The sequence below is a fragment of the Haliotis rubra genome, unplaced genomic scaffold (genome assembly GCF_003918875.1).
Source record: "Haliotis rubra isolate DU_JTF1 unplaced genomic scaffold, ASM391887v1 Scf1027, whole genome shotgun sequence".
Taxonomy (NCBI): domain Eukaryota; kingdom Metazoa; phylum Mollusca; class Gastropoda; order Lepetellida; family Haliotidae; genus Haliotis; species Haliotis rubra.
In genome coordinates, this window is record NW_025764923.1 from 310,042 (window position 1) to 329,917 (window position 19,876).

General features: G+C 42.1%; 1 protein-coding gene and 1 long non-coding RNA gene across 2 annotated transcripts; both read right to left on the reverse strand.

Annotated features, from left to right (window-relative positions):
• Positions 1-669: 669 nt before the first annotated feature.
• On the reverse strand, positions 670-13,304 carry LOC124271523. The gene is made up of 8 exons (XM_046706670.1): positions 13,119-13,304; positions 12,576-12,689; positions 12,271-12,286; positions 11,965-12,008; positions 4,137-4,181; positions 3,598-3,650; positions 2,533-2,571; positions 670-1,732 (listed from the first exon to the last, which is right to left on the reverse strand). The coding sequence occupies exons 2-8, from the start codon at positions 12,667-12,669 to the stop codon at positions 1,547-1,549; spliced, it is 477 nt and encodes a 158-aa protein (XP_046562626.1). The 5' UTR covers positions 12,670-12,689; positions 13,119-13,304; the 3' UTR covers positions 670-1,546.
• Positions 13,305-14,047: 743 nt separating this feature from the next.
• LOC124271533 lies at positions 14,048-19,294 on the reverse strand. Its single transcript, XR_006897069.1, has 3 exons — positions 19,219-19,294; positions 17,288-17,634; positions 14,048-14,194 (listed from the first exon to the last, which is right to left on the reverse strand). It is a non-coding gene; the product is annotated as an uncharacterized LOC124271533 (long non-coding RNA).
• Between the last annotated feature and the right edge of the window lie 582 nt (positions 19,295-19,876).

Here is a 19,876-nt window from a genome sequence, read left to right on the forward strand (position 1 = left end):
AGGCTTTGCAGTGGGGAAAATAATGTGGTTCAGGGACTGTGAGACAGACTAACTTCGTATGTAATGTGACCGAGTGTTGTATTTTATATATTACCCACGTCTTCCATGCATTAAATTGACACAATAGCGTATTTTTGTTATTGTTATGGTTTCAAACCGAAACCGGTTTCATAAAGTTGTTGCGGAAGAATTTTTTTGCATGACGTCACACTGTATTTGACGTCACTACGCCATTCTCGTCTGTCCCCTTGGTAACCGACGTCACGATGCATGTCAGTTGTCATCGCCTCGTATAGCCTCATACAGTAAACTACTCCGTAGCACCCCTTATCTTGGTTGCAATTGCTTCACTCGGCTAACATCACTGGTGGAAACATTGCGTTTATGTTTTTCGGCGGATATAATGTCTCAATTCGAGTCACAATTAAACAGCGACGCGGCAACGTTCGCAATGTTTACATTCCCAGAATGCATCTAAGTTGTAGAATGAATTAATTCACGTGTTCGATATGAATGAACAAGTAGTTCCGTCACAACGTGATCTAACTGAGAGGTCATCGGTTATCCAATCAAATCGTTAGAATCTCAGGTCAAGTCGTTAAGACACAGGTCAACGTGATACGACACTCGTGTGACGTACGAGATTAGCATATGCAATTACCCATACGTTGACCACGTGGTTAATAAATGCTAATACTTCATGTGTACATCTCTTAGCAAGGGTCCTTTCACTACTAAAATACCTGTTTTATGTTTTATTCACAACTATATTAACTTTTGACCGAATTCATACCGTTAACAACTGTGAGTCAAAATACATTGTGTCGCTGAGATTAAGCAGCCATTTATAAAATGCAAGTTTGCCTTCCAAGCAGCATAAATAGGGCTGCACGAACTCAACCTTGAATACAGTGGAACCAGTGTTGTGGACCCTGAGTTTTGAATGGTCCTATGACAGTGAAAGCACCAACGGTAATCGTGCCAGTTGAAGGCGCAGTTGATAATTTTCGATATATATATATATATTTCATTTATAAAATAATCATATATTAGAGATATTATTTGTGGATACCGTTCCACATAACGCTGGCAGATGAAGATTTTTTTAGAGGAAACCCTGATAATGCGTGTGAATATTCTTACAGTAGTAGAGAAAGGTAAACTTACTGGAATCCTCCATGCCTGTAGTAGTACCCATAAACCGTGGTCACAAACGTACTGTCCGTACGATATTACTAAATCAGCAAAGAGTCCGAGGATTTCAGTCGAATCCATGAACCAGATTTGTTAAGCTTTAATCAGTAGGTCTTCATTTCCACCTGGTTGTGAATGGGGAACCAGTTTGATGGCCAAAATGTGCAGGTTTGTCTTCTACACAGGATCATGTTAGATATAACTCTCGTCTGACCTCCATTGTTCCGAAAATAAAAAAGATTTTACCTGTTTAGTTTTGTGTTTAGTCTAACTACTCTTTTCAAGGTAATGTACATTATTCCAGTACATCTTAACCATGAAAACAAAACCTGTTTAATTTTCGAGTGGATCTTCATTCGCAGAAGTTCTGCCCTTCCTCAACCTCCCAGAGTTTGTCCGGCAGCTGTGGCCCGGGGGTGAGGGAGAAGTCTATCTCCTCATACACCACAGGCTCCTCCTTCCTGTGTACGACGAACGTACCGTCAACCAGGGGAGGTTCCACAAGGTCAAGGTCAGCGTAGATAAGACCATCGGCATTCTGAAAGTTGAACTAATTGATGAGTATTGTTAATATGGAAAATGACTTATCATTTCTATGGGAAACCAGGTATTCGTTATGAAAACAGCTACAAATAGGCAGTTCGTACTTAACGTCAAGTCCATAAAATAACCTCGATTGCCGGACGATCCAGATATCATTTGACGTCACATTACTGAAAATCGGTGATGACAATCGGTATGTTTGTTGTGAAGCGAAGGCAAATCGGACAATCACGTAAAGAACCAAACATCGACTCCTTCGAGAGAATATTAATTGATCTGGTTTTGAATAAAACTATAAATGAGTGAATTTCGATTTAAGCCGCCTTTAGCAATATTCCAGCAATATCACGGCAAGGGACACCACAAAATGGGGCTTCACACATTGTGCCCATGTGGGGAATAGAACCCGGATCTTCGGTGTGACAAGCAAACGCTTTCACCCTACCGGCCCATTAAACCATGAAAGCGATATGTTAATTCTGAGTGCCTTCTTTGTACAGTTGTTGCGGTTCTGTCGACTCTTGACGCCCTCAGTGGTGTAGTGGCTGAACAAGGGACTGGTTCACTCGGATGCAGCCTACTTTCCCTGAGTGGGATATCAATGTTATGCTCCTATATGGTAAGTTATGGGATGTAGCACTATAAACAGGGCATTACTACGGACTGATAATAGATGCTCCAACACACGCCTACATGCACCTTGCTATGTACGTGCAGTACTTTTATACAACGCTTTACCCATTTGATCGCACATGATCTTTCGGGTCACCTACGAATGAGCAGTTGAGAACTCACCCGTTCTCCAGAGTTGTTGATCAGAGCCTCTCTCTCACTCTGGAGATAAATCATATGATCAATTGAAAACATTTTACCATTAATACGCATTCATGGCGATGACGAACATTCCTAAAAATGCGAGACCATTCTACTCTTAACTCGCCACGATATGGCTGAAATATTGCCGATGTGACGTTAAATATTAACTCGCTCGCTCGCTAACTCACTAACTCACTACCCTTAAATGTTGTAACACGTGTGAAGTAATTATGGCTGTTAAACCGTGTCCAGGTCGTCGCCGATTATCTCCGAAAAGAAGGCATACTGACGTTGGACTGTCCCTAGTCACGCTCCAAATAGAGGTTTACTCCCATTAGTTAGACATACAACAGTTAGACTATTGGGATGTCTGACAAATGGGAGGATACCAGAGCCCCATTATTTATTTACTATTTGTTGTTTGTGTACACAACCAAGAATATGTTCCAGGGACGATAGAATGTGCAATAGACCAGTATGGCCCATCTAGAGGCAGCATGAATGCAAATATGTGTGAATCAACATGTATGTCACCAAGAGGGGTATCGCCCAACCTGGTGGACACACCGGATACTGACATACATACTCAAAATATTTCTGCAGACATTATGGAAATTCACCTTCAGTATCAACATTCTTTTATCAACAGTCCAGTAATATCACGGCGGGGGACACCAGAAATGGGCTTCACACCTTGTACCCATGTGGGGATTCGAACCCGGGTCTTCGGCGTGACGAGCTAACGCTTTGACCATTGGACCCGTGAAGAGGCGACTAACGGGTTCGGGTAGTCAGGCTCGCTGACGTGGTTTACACATTCATTGTATCCCAATTGCGTAGATAGATGCTCATGCTGTTGATCACTGGATTGTCTGGTCCAGACTCGATTATTTACAGACCACCGTCATACAGCTTGAATATTGCTGAGTGCGGCATAAAACAACAAACCAACCATCCAACCAATGACTTTAACCACTTGGCTACCCCACCGCCCCGAAGTCATGCCATCTGCTGCTTAATGCTGTGTGCGTGATGTAAACTCACCGAATGCTGTTCACCATGCATGAGGTTCATGAACTGGACTGGCGAGTACACATCTGTGGGGCAACAACACACGTGAGTGGAAGTGAGAAAGTTTGGGTCTAGCACCACAGTATGAAATGTTACACTGACATCATTATATAAGCAAGCGTTGAACACACAACGCGGTTTTGACACATTGAGTTGGTAAGTGAGTATGGCTTCACGCCGCGTTTAGCAATATTTCAGCTATATCACAGCAGGGCTTTCACACATTGTATAAATGTTGGTAATCGCACCCGGGTCTTAAGAGTGACGAGCGGACTCTTCAACCATTGGGCTACCCCACCGCCTCTTGACACAATGAACACCGTTCAAGTTCACAGACATCAGATTGTCGATAGTCGGCGACACTATACTGGTCCAGAATATTCCCTGAACCCTGCCTCACCCGTGGCGAAAAAATGAATAATCGGATAAGGGAAGAACTGCAGAATACAATCACGGTGTGGCGGACATGTGATATATGATTTAATGATTTTGTTACTGAACTATGGGTTTACCTTCACGTCTCTCCCGTCTCCTCTTGGTCACCTTGGAGTACAGATCTGTAGGACACATATAACACGGTAACAGCAGTAGTTCAGATTCCCTTTTCTCAGGATTTGCATTTGATGTCAAAATAGAAACACATATTGTAGATATTTGTTGGAACAGTTTTGATTTCATACTTTTTGATCGTGTGCTATAATAGGCATTCTCGAAGTCTATGAGTAAAAGATGGTGATGATTTTAATTTGGGGGGGTGGGGTGGGTGTGTGTGTGTGTAATTGATATGGTACATGACATGCAGGGTAACATGAATTCCAGGGGGAGGGTCATACACATTGAACATGCTTCTCTATAGAAATCATCATCACACACACAGAAACCATAAATTATGAACGATCCCTTAAACAGAAGAAACAATACAAGACTCTGCATTACAACTTCCGGATTATTTCATTTAATGTACTTAACGTTTGATCCTAAGCTCCTACTGACCCAGAGACGAGGAGGTGCATAATGCTGTTATCGTATTGTGTTTTAGCAATTCCTGTCAGTCATGTGGTAATCTGAACAATACACACGTGTTGCATTACGTTGACATATTAATAATGGAAACCCCATCGCTTGTGTATGATAACTCAGGGAAGATGTATAACAACGTCCGTGTGTAACTACTGTATGTGAATACTATCCAGTCACTTTGCCCTATACAGAATAATGTGATCGTGCCCTGTCCTAACTCCGATATGTATATGCAATCATGTTCGATATATTGACGTTCTATATTCTAATACCCATGTGTGTCAACAATTAATAGTACACGTCAGCCGTTCCATGAGTGTTTCATCTGACGAAGGAACAAGAATCAGCCCTGAAATGTCCTACAAAGAATAACAAGAAGTTGTTATCCACAAAACGTCTTATGTAGTCAGAAACTCTTCGAATGACTATAAAACTATAAACTCCGGAGTATGCCCTCTTATGTTATAGGATGGGTTGTACAGTGATATCATGTCAGTGATATATGTCAGTGACATATCACTTGTATGGTTGAATCTTACTGGCATAATTATCCTAGAATGTTAGAAACTGTGTACCTTGGTAGATCCCAGCTAAAAATTACCTATTATCATGACCCTCTGGAAAGTATTTAGACGCATTCTCAAACGAAAGCTAGAAACGTCTTTTTTGACGGGATAGAACAGAAGTTGTTGCTAATTGGAAACATCCTGGTTTCAGAAATATAACAAAGTTTACGTTTAGCCAGCCGGGCGACATGGGCAGTATATGTACTTCTCCGGATGACACGTACCACCAGACCTAGCACTTACAGAGACTTCAGAGACATAGGGACATGAAAAACTTGATGTTACATAGACAATAACCGAACCTGGAACGTATACACCTATAACTACTATAATTAAAACTCTTGGCGATGGACTTCGCTTTACATAAAATGTACTGTTATTGCAAACTGTGACACTCACTCACTCACTCACTCACTCACTCATTTGTTGTAGTTCTATTAATCGATTCCGACTCTAGCTATATTTGTAGGACTAGATGTCGGTCTATTGATATGTATATCATTACTACAGATTTCCCAGAGAGAAGGCAGTACAGTTCAAGGAAACTGATAGTTGATCAAATAGGAAATAGGCTTAAGATGTATATGCACATATATTACCATAAATAACTTGTCAGTCTAACAAACAAGGAAATATTTATGAAATGAAAAGCAAAACATCTTTACATGAAAAAAGCAAGGTTGTTGGAGTTTGTCACGGAGTTACATGGACAGTGTTCACCTTTGGTGATTTACCATGGTACAGAGTAACTCACATGTTCATCTACCCAACTACCTCGACAATGTACCTTGTTACACCGTGTAACTGGTATGTCCATCAGACCATCTTCTTAGCCAATGTACCTTGTTACACCGTGTAACTGGTATGTCCATCAGACCATCTTCCTGGACAATGTACCTTGTTACACCGTGTAACTGGTATGTCCATCAGACCATCTTCTTGGCCAATGTACCATGTTACACCGTGTAACTGGTATGTCCATCAGACCATCTTCCTTGACAATGTACCTTGTTACACCGTGTAACTGGTATGTCCATCAGACCATCTTCCTTGACAATGTACCTTGTTACACCGTGTAACTGGTATGTCCATCAGACCATCTTCTGGGCCAATGTACCATGCTACACCGTGTAATTAGTATGTCCATCAGACCATCTTCCTAGAAAATGTACCATGTTACACCGTGTAACTGGTATGTCCATCAGAACATCTTCCTGGACAATGTACCTTGTTACAACGTGTAACTGGTATCTCCATCAGACTATCTTCTTGGCCAGTGTACCATGTTACACCGTGTATCTGGTATGTCCATCAAACCATCTTCCTGGACAATGTACCATGTTACACCCTGTAACTGGTATGTCCATCAGACCATCTTCCTGGACAATGTACCTTGTTACACTGTGTAACTGGTATGTCCATCAGACCATCTTCCTGACCAATGTACCTTGTTACACCGTGTAACTGGTATGTCCATCAGACCATCTTCTTGGCCAATGTACCATGTTACACCGTGTAACTGGTATGTCCATCAGACCATCTTCCTGGACAATGTACCATGTTACACCGTGTAACTGGTATGTCCATCAGGCCATCTTCTTGGCCAATGGACCATGTTACACCGTGTAACTAGTATGTACATCAGACCATCTTCCTGGACAATGTACCATGTTACAACGTGTAACTGGTATGTCCATCAGACCATCTTCCTGGACAATGTACCATGTTACAACGTGTAACTGGTATGTCCATCAGACCATCTTCCTGGACAATGTACCTTGTTACACCGTGTAACTGGTATGTCCATCAGACCATCATCCCGGACAATGTACCTTGTTACACCGTGTAACTGGTATGTCCATCAGAACATCTTCTTGGCCAATGTACCATGTTACACCCTGTAACTGGTATGTCCATCAGACCATCTTCTGGACAATGTTCCATGTTACACCGTGTAACTGGTATGTCCATCAGACCATCTTCCTGGACAATGTACCATGTTACACCGTGTAACTGGTATGTCCATCAGACCATCTTCCTGGACAATGTACCATGTTACACCGTGTAACTGGTATGTCCATCAGACCATCTTCTTGGACAATGTACCATGTTACACCGTGTAACTGGTATGTCCATCAGACCATCTTCCTGGACAATGTACCATGTTACACCGTGTAACTTGTATGTCCATCAGACCATCTATTTTGGCAATGTACCATGTTACACCATCTTCCTGGACAATGTACCAAGGTACAGAGTAACTGGTATGTCCATAAGACCATCTTCTTGGCCAATGTGCCATGTTACACCGTGTAACTGGTATGTCCATCAGACCATTTTCCTGGACAATGTACCTTGTTACACCGTGTAACTGGTATGTCCATCAGACCATCTTCTTTGCCAGTGTACCATGTTACACCGTGTATCTGGTATGTCCATCAGACCATCTTCCTGGACAATGTACCATGTTACACCGTGTAACTGGTATGTCCATCAGACCATCTTCCTGGACAATGTACCTTGTTACACCGTGTAACTGGTATGTCCATCTGACCATCTTCCTGGACAATGTACCTTGTTACACCGTGTAACTGGTATGTCCATCAGACCATCTTCTTGGCCAATGTATCATGTTACACCGTGTAACTGGTATGTCCATCCGACCGTCTTCCTGGCCAATGTACCATGTTACACCGTGTAACTGGTATGTCCATCAGGCCATTATCTTGGCCAACGTACCATGTTACACCGTGTAACTAGTATGTACATCAGACCATCTTCCTGGACAATGTACCATGTTACAACGTGTAACTGGTATGTCCATCAGACCATCTTCATGGACAATGTACCTTGTTACACCGTGTAACTGGTATGTACATCAGACCATCTTCTTAGACAATGTACCATGTTACACCGTGTATCTGGTATGTCCATCAGACCATCTTCTTGGCCAATGTACCATGTCACACCGTGTAACTGGTATGTCCATCAGACCATCTTCCTTGACAATGTACCATGTTACACCGTGTAACTGGTATGTCAATCAGACCATCTTCTTGGACAATGTACCATGTTACACCGTGTAACTGGTATGTCCATCAGACCATCTTCCTGGACAATGTACCATGTTACACCGTGTAACTTGTATGTCCATCAGACCATCTATTTTGGCAATGTACCATGTTACACCATCTTCCTGAACAATGTACCAAGGTACAGAGTAACTGGTATGTCCATAAGACAATTTTCCTGGACAATGCACCTTGTTACACCGTGTAACTGGTATGTCAATCAGACCATCTTCCTGGACAATGTACCATGTTACACCCTGTAACTGGTATGTTCATCAGACCATCTTCCTGGACAATGTACCTTGTTACACCGTGTAACTGGTATGTCCATCAGACCATCTTCTTGGCCAATGTATCATGTTACACCGTGTAACTGGTATGTCCATCAGACCATCTTCTTGGCCAATGTACCATGTTACACCGTGTAACTGGTATGACCATCTTCCTGGACAATGTACCATGTTACACCGTGTAACTGGTATGTCCATCAGGCCATCTTCTTGGCCAATGTACCATGTTACACCGTGTAACTTGTATGTCCATCAGACCATCTTCCTTGACAATGTACCTTGTTACACCGTGTAAGTGGTATGTCCATCAGACCATCTTCTTGGCCAATGTACCTTGTTACACCGTGTAACTGGTATGTCCATCAGACCATCTTCCTGGACAATGTACCATGTTACACCGTGTAACTGGTATGTCCATCAGGCCATTATCTTGGCCAACGTACCATGTTACACCGTGTAACTGGTATGTCCATCAGACCATCTTCCTGGACAATGTACCTTGTTACACCGTGTAACTGGTATGTCCATCAGACCATCTTCTTGGCCAATGTACCATGTCACACCGTGTAACTGGTATGTCCATCAGACCATCTTCCTTGACAATGTACCATGTTACACCGTGTAACTGGTATGTCAATCAGACCATCTTCTTGGACAATGTACCATGTTACACCGTGTAACTGGTATGTCCATCAGACCATCTTCCTGGACAATGTACCACGTTACACCGTGTAACTTGTATGTCCATCAGAACATCTATTTTGGCAATGTACCATGTTACACCATCTTCCTGGACAATGTACCAAGGTACAGAGTATCTGGTATGTCCATAAGACCATCTTCTTGGCCAATGTACCATGTTACACCGTGTAACTGGTATGTCCATCAGACCATCTTCCTGGACAATGTACCATGTTACACCGTGTAACTGGTATGTCCATCAGACCATCTTCTTTGCCAGTGTACCATGTTACACCCTGTGTCTGGTATGTCCATCAGACCATCTTCCTGGACAATGTACCTTGTTACACCGTGTAACTGGTATGTCCATCAGGCCATCTTCTTGGCCAATGTACCATGTTACACCGTGTAACTTGTATGTCCATCAGACCATCTTCCTTGACAATGTACCTTGTTACACCGTGTAACTGGTATGTACATCAGACCATCTTCTTGGCCAATGTACCTTGTTACACCGTGTAACTGGTATGTCCATCAGACCATCTTCCTGGACAATGTACCATGTTATACCGTGTAACTGGTATGTCCATCAGGCCATTATCTTGGCCAACGTACCATGTTACACCGTGAAACTAGTATGTACATCAGACCATCTTCCTTGACAATGTACCATATTACAACGTGTAACTGGTATGTCCATCAGACCATCTTCCTGGACAATGTACCTTGTTACACCGTGTAACTGGTATGTCCATCAGACCATCTTCTTGGCCAATGTACCATGTCACACCGTGTAACTGGTATGTCCATCAGACCATCTTCCTTGACAATGTACCATGTTACACCGTGTAACTTGTATGTCAATCAGACCATCTTCTTGGACAATGTACCATGTTACACCGTGTAACTGGTATGTCCATCAGACCATCTTCCTGGACAATGTACCACGTTACACCGTGTAACTTGTATGTCCATCAGAACATCTATTTTGGCAATGTACCATGTTACACCATCTTCCTGAACAATGTACCAAGGTACAGAGTATCTGGTATGTCCATCAGACCATCTTCTTGGCCAGTGTACCATGTTACACCGTGTATCTGGTATGTCCATCAGACCATCTTCCTGGACAATGTACCATGTTACACCGTGTAACTGTTATCTCCATGAGACCATCTTCCTGACCAATGTACCATGTTACACCGTGTAACTTGTATGTCCATTAGGCCATCTTCTTGGCCAATGTACCATGTTACACCGTGTAACTGGTATGTCCATCAGACCATCTTCCTGGACAATGTACCATGTTACACCATGTAACTGGAATGTCCATCAGACCATCTTCCTGGACAATGTACCATGTTACACCGTTTAACTGGTATGTCCATCAGACCATCTTCTTGGCCAAGGTACCATGTTACACCGTGTAACTGATATGTCTATCAGACTATCTTCCTGGACAATGTATACGATGTAACTGGAATGCTTAAGTACATTGAAACCGCCTCCGTGGTATAGTGGTTGGAGCGTCTGCCTGGAGAGCGGAAGTTCGCGGGTTCGCTTCATACCAAAAGACGTTAAAATATGGTACTTGTTGGTCCCTGCCTGGCGATCGGCAGTAGTGGGTACAAAGGACTGTTCGGCCCGGAGTCAGTATACTGCGCCTGAGTTGGGTATTCATGCTTCACTGCGGCATGGTATCTCAGTGAGCTAGCACTATAAAACCAGCTTAAGTCTCGGCTAGTACAAGCAGCCACACATACACACGCATGCACGTCGTCATATGAGCGAAATATTCTCAAGTACGTCGTTAAACCCCATTTCACCTCACCTCACGTACATTGATGAAGTACAATGCTGGACGGTGTAACAGCGGTTTACCGTAACAGCTTGGAGCAGCCACGGACGTTGACTATGTAACACAGTGTTACAGCTACAAACAACAGCCCACGCACTAATACAGTGTACCAAAAAGCTTGGGATTAACTACAAGTGCATGAAGCTGTCAGATTTAGCGTTGTCAGAGCAATAGTGTCTTTAGCTATGGTATGAAAGAGGCGGATGTTAAAACAAGGTTGGCAGATTTAGCGTTGTGAGAGCAATACTGTCTTTAGCTATGGTATGAAAGAGGCGGATGTTAAAACAAGGCTCACAGATTTAGCGTTGTCAGAGCAATACTGTCTTTAGCTATGGTATGAAAGAGGCGGATGTTAAAACAAGGCTCACAGATTTAGCGTTCTCGAAAGAATACGGTATTTAGCTATGGTCAGAAAGAGGCGGATGTTACAACAAGGCTGACAGACTTAGCGTTCTCGGAGGAATACGGTATTTAGCTATGGTATGAAAGAGACGGATGTTAAAACAAGGTTGGCAGATTTAGCGTTCTCGGAGCAATAAGGTATTTAGCTATGGTATGAAAGAGGCGGATGTTAAAACAAGGCTGACAGATTTAGAGTTGTCAGAGCAATACGGTATTTAGCTATGGTATGAAAGAGACGGATGTTAAAACAAGGCTTACAGATTTAGCGTTCTCGGAGCAATACGGTATTTAGCTATGGTATGAAAGAGGCGGATGTTAACACGAAGCGTAACATGAGAAGAAGAAAACTGAAGTAATATTGAAGAAAGAACGGAATCGAAACGATATGTTGTCACAGGTACTCGTTTCGTTTGGTGGAGTATCGGAGACTAAGCATTGCGCTGTATACTCACGGCTTGGGTCTTGCTGGGCCTGTTCTTCATTGTCAGCTTCAGCACTGCCGGAAATAAACATAATGTGTAACTGATGTGTAATTTAGTAGTGCTTAGAAAATGACATCAGATATAGCTGTGAACCTATTTGTCCATTAAGTCTGAGGTTGGCGATGGGGTGGGCCTGTGGTATAAGCATTTGTTCCAGATTTGACACCGTACACCCCATTTCTTGTGGTCCTTGTCCTGATATAGGGCGAGGACTCTCGGAGTAGTGAAAACCTACACACTCACTCACTCACTCACTCGCCCTGACGATGTACTTACCTGCACGGATGTTCTCCTGAAATGTACATGTCGCAGTAATCAGGTTAATTTCCACGTTTATGATCAACATTGAAATACGATGATTTTGATTTGAATTCTTGATTTTGTCAGTATATACCAGGTTAACTGGATGAATCACTGAAGGTTACTAAGCGTTTGGAGAATGGTTACAGAATCGGCTAATAAATAGTACGAGATATACGAAATTACGCAATATGTTATTTTGCAGCGAAGTAGTTAAGATAACGTGACATTGTATAAATGTTGATACTATGTTCAGTGTTCACGTCAGCTTGACATATTACTTTTCTTGGCTCTATGTCTGTGAAGACGGATTGCGATAGCGACAGCAACGACAACGGTGATGACAGAAAACACAGCAGCTGTAGCCAAGCTCATGGGGACGAGATGTTCTTCATCTGAAACACAAGAAAACCAAACAACTATTGTAAATACTGGTTCATATTGTACATGTCAGGAAACCGCCAATGTGATATACAGGTCACTACAAGCTCCGACATACGCCACAAGGAAGACTCGAACAATATTGAGGATCAAACAATGGGACAGGTTGTATCTTCCAGTTAAGTGTGGTACAGTTATCTAACAAACCGAGAAACATGCCCGTACTTTCCCCACCATTGCTCGAGATGTTTATTCAGTTGTGTTTTGTTAGTTACATCGTACATTAACAACAACAAGAACATCGTCGTGGTTGTCTACGTGGCCTACGGTGTCTTCATCTCGACGTTCTCGACTGTATGGGTGCTTTATAGCCTTTTACGTAGATTGACGAACTAGTATGAAGAAAGGGAGATTGGTTTTCAGGACAAATCTGAATTTCTTACTTGGTTTATCAAGCTTCAGATTCCTCGACTTATTCCCATGTGTGTTGTTGACGTGACAGATGTACTGTCCTGATCTGTCTACAGCTGGAACATACAACACAGCCTCCCTGTGTCCTGTAACCAGCCTCTGTGTGGATGTATTCCACCAGGTTACAGTACAGGCAGGGTTACAGTCAGTGGAACATCTCACTGTGAGAGGGGCACCTGCTGCAGCAGTCACTGTGCTGGTTGATCCATTGAACAAGATCTGCTCTGGTCCATCTGGAACGGATGTCAATTACATACAATCCTCGTGTTATAACAGTGAAGTATAACATGGCATACTGGCGTGTGACCAATACTTTACCTTTCGGAACAAATCTCGTGATCTTGCAAACGCGAGGGACTTCACTTACAGCCGCAATGCCTCATCATACTGAAGGAACTCTCTGGCATGCTTGTGTAATATTAGTAACAATACAGCCCAGCTACTATATGGATGACAACTTCTCTACTTTATCATGATGCAACGTGTAGGTATATGTTCTATACCGTTATCAAGCACCAAACGTTACATCATAATGTAATGAAGAAGTTGTCATCCATAAAGGATCTTGCCTTTAAACAGAAGGATCTAACAAACACGCCACTCTACTGCCTGTAATCAAATGGTAACAGAGGCCTTGAATGTTGCAAAATGCAAAATGCATCATATCAGTTTATTGAACTCAACTTTGGTGGGGGCTAAATTTTCATAAGCTTTATTCTGCTCACTGTCACAAGCTGTGAAATGTTCAACTCACACTGAACATCCAGGTCGTGTCCGTGACTCCAGTCAGACTCCAGCCCCTCCTCCACAGCCTGGCAGCTGTAGTTGCCGTCTTCCTCCTTGCTGATGTGTCTCATAGTGAGGTTCGGCACGGCTACATGAACATCTTCGCGTCCTTGAATCTTCTCACTGTTCCTCCTCCAGATGTAGGTCATGGTCAGAGGGTGGTCCGGGGGGAGACTCCGGGAGGAGGAGGAGCATGTCAGGGTGACACGCCCACCTGAGACAGCTGATGTAGGTCCAGTGATGTTCGGGGTTGAAGGTTTCTCTGTAATGACAGATAACATCAGCATTTAACCTGGGCAGATGTTCCAGATTAGGGAGTGTTCTCGAATAAATGAGTAAGAGAATGATTATGGGTTTACGCCGCGGTTAGCAATATTCCAGCAATATCATGGCGGGGGACACCAGAAATGGGCTTCACACAATGTAACCACATGGGGAATCGAACCCGGGTCTTCGGCGTGATACGCAAACGCGTTAACCTCCAGGCTACCCCACTACCCCGTGTCCTGTCAGGGCAGATGTCTCCTTTCTGTATTTTCAAAAAGAAAACATAAAATCCCATGACAGTTTGTACCATCAATGGTATTGAGAAGCGACACTATTACAGTCGCGTCCTCCCGGCAGACACTGTCGTTAAAACACATCTACAAGCCATGGGCGAGGCCAGCTGTTGTAAATATGACAGCGGTGCTATAAGACACTTGGCATAGTATGGAACTTTGTCGGATCCCTATCGTTACTGCATACTTTGATGAAACACACAATGTTCTGTAAAACCATGTTCATTTATTATATATTTACCGGCGGCCGCAATTCATTAAATAATTCATTGACAAGATGTACCCGTGAGATAGGTCGGGGTAGGATAGGTCTAACATGCTAATTCATAAAGGCGACTATGCTTGTCGTACAGATGCGACTAACGGGATCGAATTGGTCAGTGTCGCTGACTTGGTTGACAGTGGTGTGAATCGGTTTCCCGCGCAGATCGATGCTCATGCTGCGATCACTGGATTGTCACGTCCAGACTCGATTACAGACCGCCATACGCTGAATATTTGCTGGAGTGCGGCAGTAAAGGCCGTCACTCCACGTCACTCATTAAATAGATATTGGCACAGATAATGTCGAGGTTACAAGTCAATACAGTTTGAGTCATCTAAGTACTGGGGAGAGATAGGCTCCATTTATGATGGAAATTATTTATTTTATCATTTTCTAACTGATATATGTTTTCCACAAAGAATAGGCTCTGTTAAAGTTTTTACTTATATAGAAAGTTAGATTTAGGAGCATATTTTTAATACAGCATAAGTAAATATGTCTCTTTGCAGCAATGATGATGTGATTTAGTAATCTATTTTTCATATTGAGTATGCCAAGCCAAATCATGTTTTGATAATTTTCAATGGATGTTGAGTAATAATTGATACCAATGATGTATGGGGTTTACATCCAAGTGTTTACGAAAATGTCAACATTTTTGGGAACGCTGGCCGCGTAGTTGGTCACGGTGCGGCCTTGAATTATAATCATTGAGGCGTCTTTGGATCCTATCGCAAATGCTCAATGGATTGAAGTCTGAGGCTTAGGGCTGGCTGGTATGGAACACGTGTAAAGTATACGGTGGAGTCTGGCGGTACATCCTTAACTGGAAAACGCAATGACGCCGATGACGTGTAAAACGGCGCAACATGGTGTCGTAGGACTTGAGGAGTCGATGTACCGGGCAGCTGTCACACCATTCCTTTTTCTTGGACCAACGTTGGAAGATTACAGGCCCGGTTTTTCTGGTTTGAGTCGATTCCACCCCATACCATGAAATGCTCCAGACCATCCCAAGCGTTTCTCTCATCGCTTTGCCTCATCATTAGGCGTTCTCCTCTGCGACGCCAGACCCTGAATCTTCCCATCGGTCACGGGTATCAGCAGCTGCGACTTTCATCGGAGAGGATAACCGGTTTCTCACCATATCACAGTGCCAGTGTTGTCGCTTCTACTTCCGTACCCCGAATGTAGACGTTCGCGGCGGTGACGTTGCGTTAACACTGGACCCAGGGCAGGACGTATACAGCACAGGTTGCTGGCGTGGATGCGTCGCGCCGAACAATGCAGTCACTGGGTTCTCTTTGGTGGCCAATGGTGTTTCGAGCTGTCTCTATTGCCCTGTTGAACCTTGCGGTCTCTGCAGGTGGTGACGGACGATATATGACGGTATTGGCGGGTGGTTACCCGAGGACGACCACGACGTGGACGGTCATTTGTTCTGTTGGTGGTGTTGAACCGCTGTCAGAGACTTCAATTGTTCTTACAGAACAATTCAGTCATTGGCGATGACACTAGCACGTTGACCTGCGTGGAGACGTCCGATGGCCCTGTTGACGGTGATCCCTTTGTCAACCTCGGCATAGCTAAGCTGTAGTCAGAAACGACTGGAAGGATCGGTAGTCAAGTTGGGAATTTATACCTGTATGCACACGAGATGCACGCAGTGTGCTCTCTCAATGTGTTGCGTTTGCTTGAGCTGTTCCCTTGTCCAAAAACGGTGAATTTTTTAAAACCATCTAAAAAGTTGGTGTGGTTGTACAAACTTATCATGTAGTCTTCGAATCATGTTTTTCAAATGTTGTTTTTTAGTCATCAAGTGACAAACTAGTTAAATCAAAATGCATCATTGGTAAATTCTCAAATCCATAATCTGAAAAATACGACGTTTCGTTTGCCTTTTTAGTATATATGAACATTTTGTAACTAGTTTTGTTGCATTAATCACCATGGCAAACACTACCAAATTGACAAATCAGAATGCAAGAATAGCCTTTGGGTTCTGTGCTCCAACATGGCAGCCCCTCATGCTGCAACAAGTTTTATCTGTTGTGTTATAGTAGTATGTTTGAACATATGGACGTGGATAGATCCGATCTTGTTTAGAGAGAGGAAAATAAAAAGTATAATAAAAATATCTCTCGGATCAGTGTTGGCATGTATGTTCCGCTTATAGCGGTTCATTTTCAAAATGAATACAACAAAGGTCCCAGGACGGAATGACAGTTAGTCTCTTCTGAACTGATGATGTATTTGTGGAATGACTGAGGCCATGGCCTAAGTTATTGTATGTGGCTTATGAGTGCCAGCTTTACAGTAATCCGTCAGTGTATGAACACTTCATGTGGTAATACAAAACCACACAAAGTGACAGCCCTGGGTATGCTCCAACTGGTGTTGATATTTACACATGGTACTATGTTGGCAAGTACATCACAGAAACCCAAAGACAGGAGACGTAACACATGCATGACAAATAAAATGTCTATTCTCATACTCGTGTACGCATGCTGCACCAAATATAACTCACGTGCCACAACGAGAAGCTGTTCACAGCCAGGTATCCCCCCTTGTATGCGTCAAACGGCAGACATTCGTAGAGCCCCTGCGTCCTCTGTAGTGACTTTATACAGTGTAAACCTGAACTCTGATGGGGTGATGTTCACTGGGATCTCTGGCTCCGTACCATGTATGGCTGGTTTTCACGATTGTAAAGCTCAGTGTCAGTTTTAAAGAAAGAGATATCCTGTATCATTATTAACTTCCACGCCGACTTTAAACTCTTGTCCAGCCTGGGATATGTTGAGGGAGATGGTCACGTTATGACCAAACACGCGTAACAATGTAATCAGATCCTGTCGTGACAGACAAAGAGACCTGCAAATATAACATTATTGTCAATATACATCCACACAATACTGCACATGCACATAAAACATTATTGTCAATATACGTTCACACAATACTGCACAGATAAAACATTATTGTCAATATACGTGCACACACAATACTGCACACATAAAACATTATTGTCAATATGCGTCCACACAATACGTGCACACATTAAACATTATTGTCAATATACGTCTACATAATACTGCACACATAAAACATTATTGTCAATATACGTTCACACAATACTGCACACATAAAACATTATTGTCAATATACGTCCACAATACTGTACACATAAAACATTAATGTCAATATACGTCCACACAATACTGCACATAAAACATTATTGTCAATATACGTCCACACAATACTGCACACATAAAACATTATTGTCAATATACGTTCACATAATACTGCACACATAAAACATTATTGTCAATATACGTTCACACAATACTGCACACATAAAACATTATTGTCAATATACGTCCACACAATACTGCACACATAAAACATTATTGTCAATATACGTTCACATAATACTGCATACATAAAACATTATTGTCAATATACGTTCACATAATACTGCACACATAAAAACATTATTGTCAATATACGTCCACACAATACTGCATACATAAAACATTATTGTCAATATACGTCCACACAATACTGCACACATAAAACATTATTGTCAATATACGTCCACCAAACTGCACACATAAAACATTATTGTCAATATACGTTCACATAATACTGCACACATAAAACATTATTGTCAATATACGTTCACATAATACTGCACACATAAAACATTATTGTCAATATACGTTCACACAATACTGCACACATAAAACATTATTGTCAATATACGTCCACACATATCCATACTGCACACATAAAACATTATTGTCAATATACGTTCACATAATCCACTGCATACATAAAAACATTATTGTCAATATACGTTCACATAATACTGCACACATAAAACATTATTGTCAATATACGTCCACAATGCTGCATACATAAAACATTATTGTCAATATACGTCCACACAATACTGCATACATAAAACATTATTGTCAATATACGTTCACATAATACTGCACACATAAAACATTATTGTCAATATACGTTCACACAATACTGCACACATAAAACATTATTGTCAATATACGTTCACATAATACTGCATACATAAAACATTATTGTCAATATACGTTCACACAATACTGCACACATAAAACATTATTGTCAATATACGTTCACATAATACTGCACACATAAAACATTATTGTCAATATACGTTCACACAATACTGCACACATAAAACATTATTGTCAATATACGTCCACACAATACTGCACACATAAACATTATTGTCAATATACGTTCACACAATACCGCACACATAAAACATTATTGTCAATATACGTCCACACAATACTGCACACATACAATAATCAAACATTCAGCGTGTTGTGTATGCAATAAATTGCTAAAATTAATTTGAATAAACGTGTGTAAGAAATGTTGGTATCAATATCGAGTAGAAATACATACCAAAACAAGTAGTGCCCCCAGAAACAAGATCTACCACGCCACACATGACTGTAACTCATTGCCTAGTGGTGAGCAGCCAGGGTCCAACTGCCTAAAATATCATGGGTTTCACTTGCTGTTGTCACCAACACGAGTTGCACATAATCATACTTCCGTGTACAGATATCACTTGAGACTTTCACCTTCCTACATACACCGCAAAGCCAGACGTTATGTGAACATTCAGCTACAAAAGGACATTGTGTCATTACAGAAAGGACATTTAAAATAGAGTTAGTAGTTTTGAGTTCAATCTCTTTCAAAATCGCTGATGTTTATAGAAGGATAAGAATATATGGTTGATCAAACAAATGATGATAACGGTGTTTGAACTTACACCAAGAGGTCCTCTGTGGTCAGAGTTCAGGCTTACGCTGTATGACGTCACTACAGAGGACTCAGGTCTCTACGAATGTCAGAGGTTTGACACAAACCAGGGGATACCTGGCTGTGACCAGCTTTTGTTGTGGCGTTTCGGTGTAGGTTTTAAAAGGATTGATATATTTGCCTGGACCTGTTGTATAAGTGAGTTACGACTGTAGACATGTTGACTGAGTGTAGTCAGACAGGGAACCCGCCCTGTTCCCTCTAAGTATTTTAAATCGTTGTTGTACTACTG

Bases quoted from the DNA above. Each gene is read 5' to 3' on its own strand.
- LOC124271523 (XM_046706670.1), bottom strand. From the start codon at position 12,669: ATGAGCTTGGCTACAGCTGCTGTGTTTTCTGTCATCACCGTTGTCGTT. The intron at 4,182-11,964 runs GTGAGTATACAG...TGTGTCCTACAG, and splicing joins GGCCCAGCAAGACCCAAGCC to ATCTGTACTCCAAGGTGACC. The intron at 2,572-3,597 runs GTGAGTTTACAT...ATTTATCTCCAG, and splicing joins TGCATGGTGAACAGCATTCG to AGTGAGAGAGAGGCTCTGAT.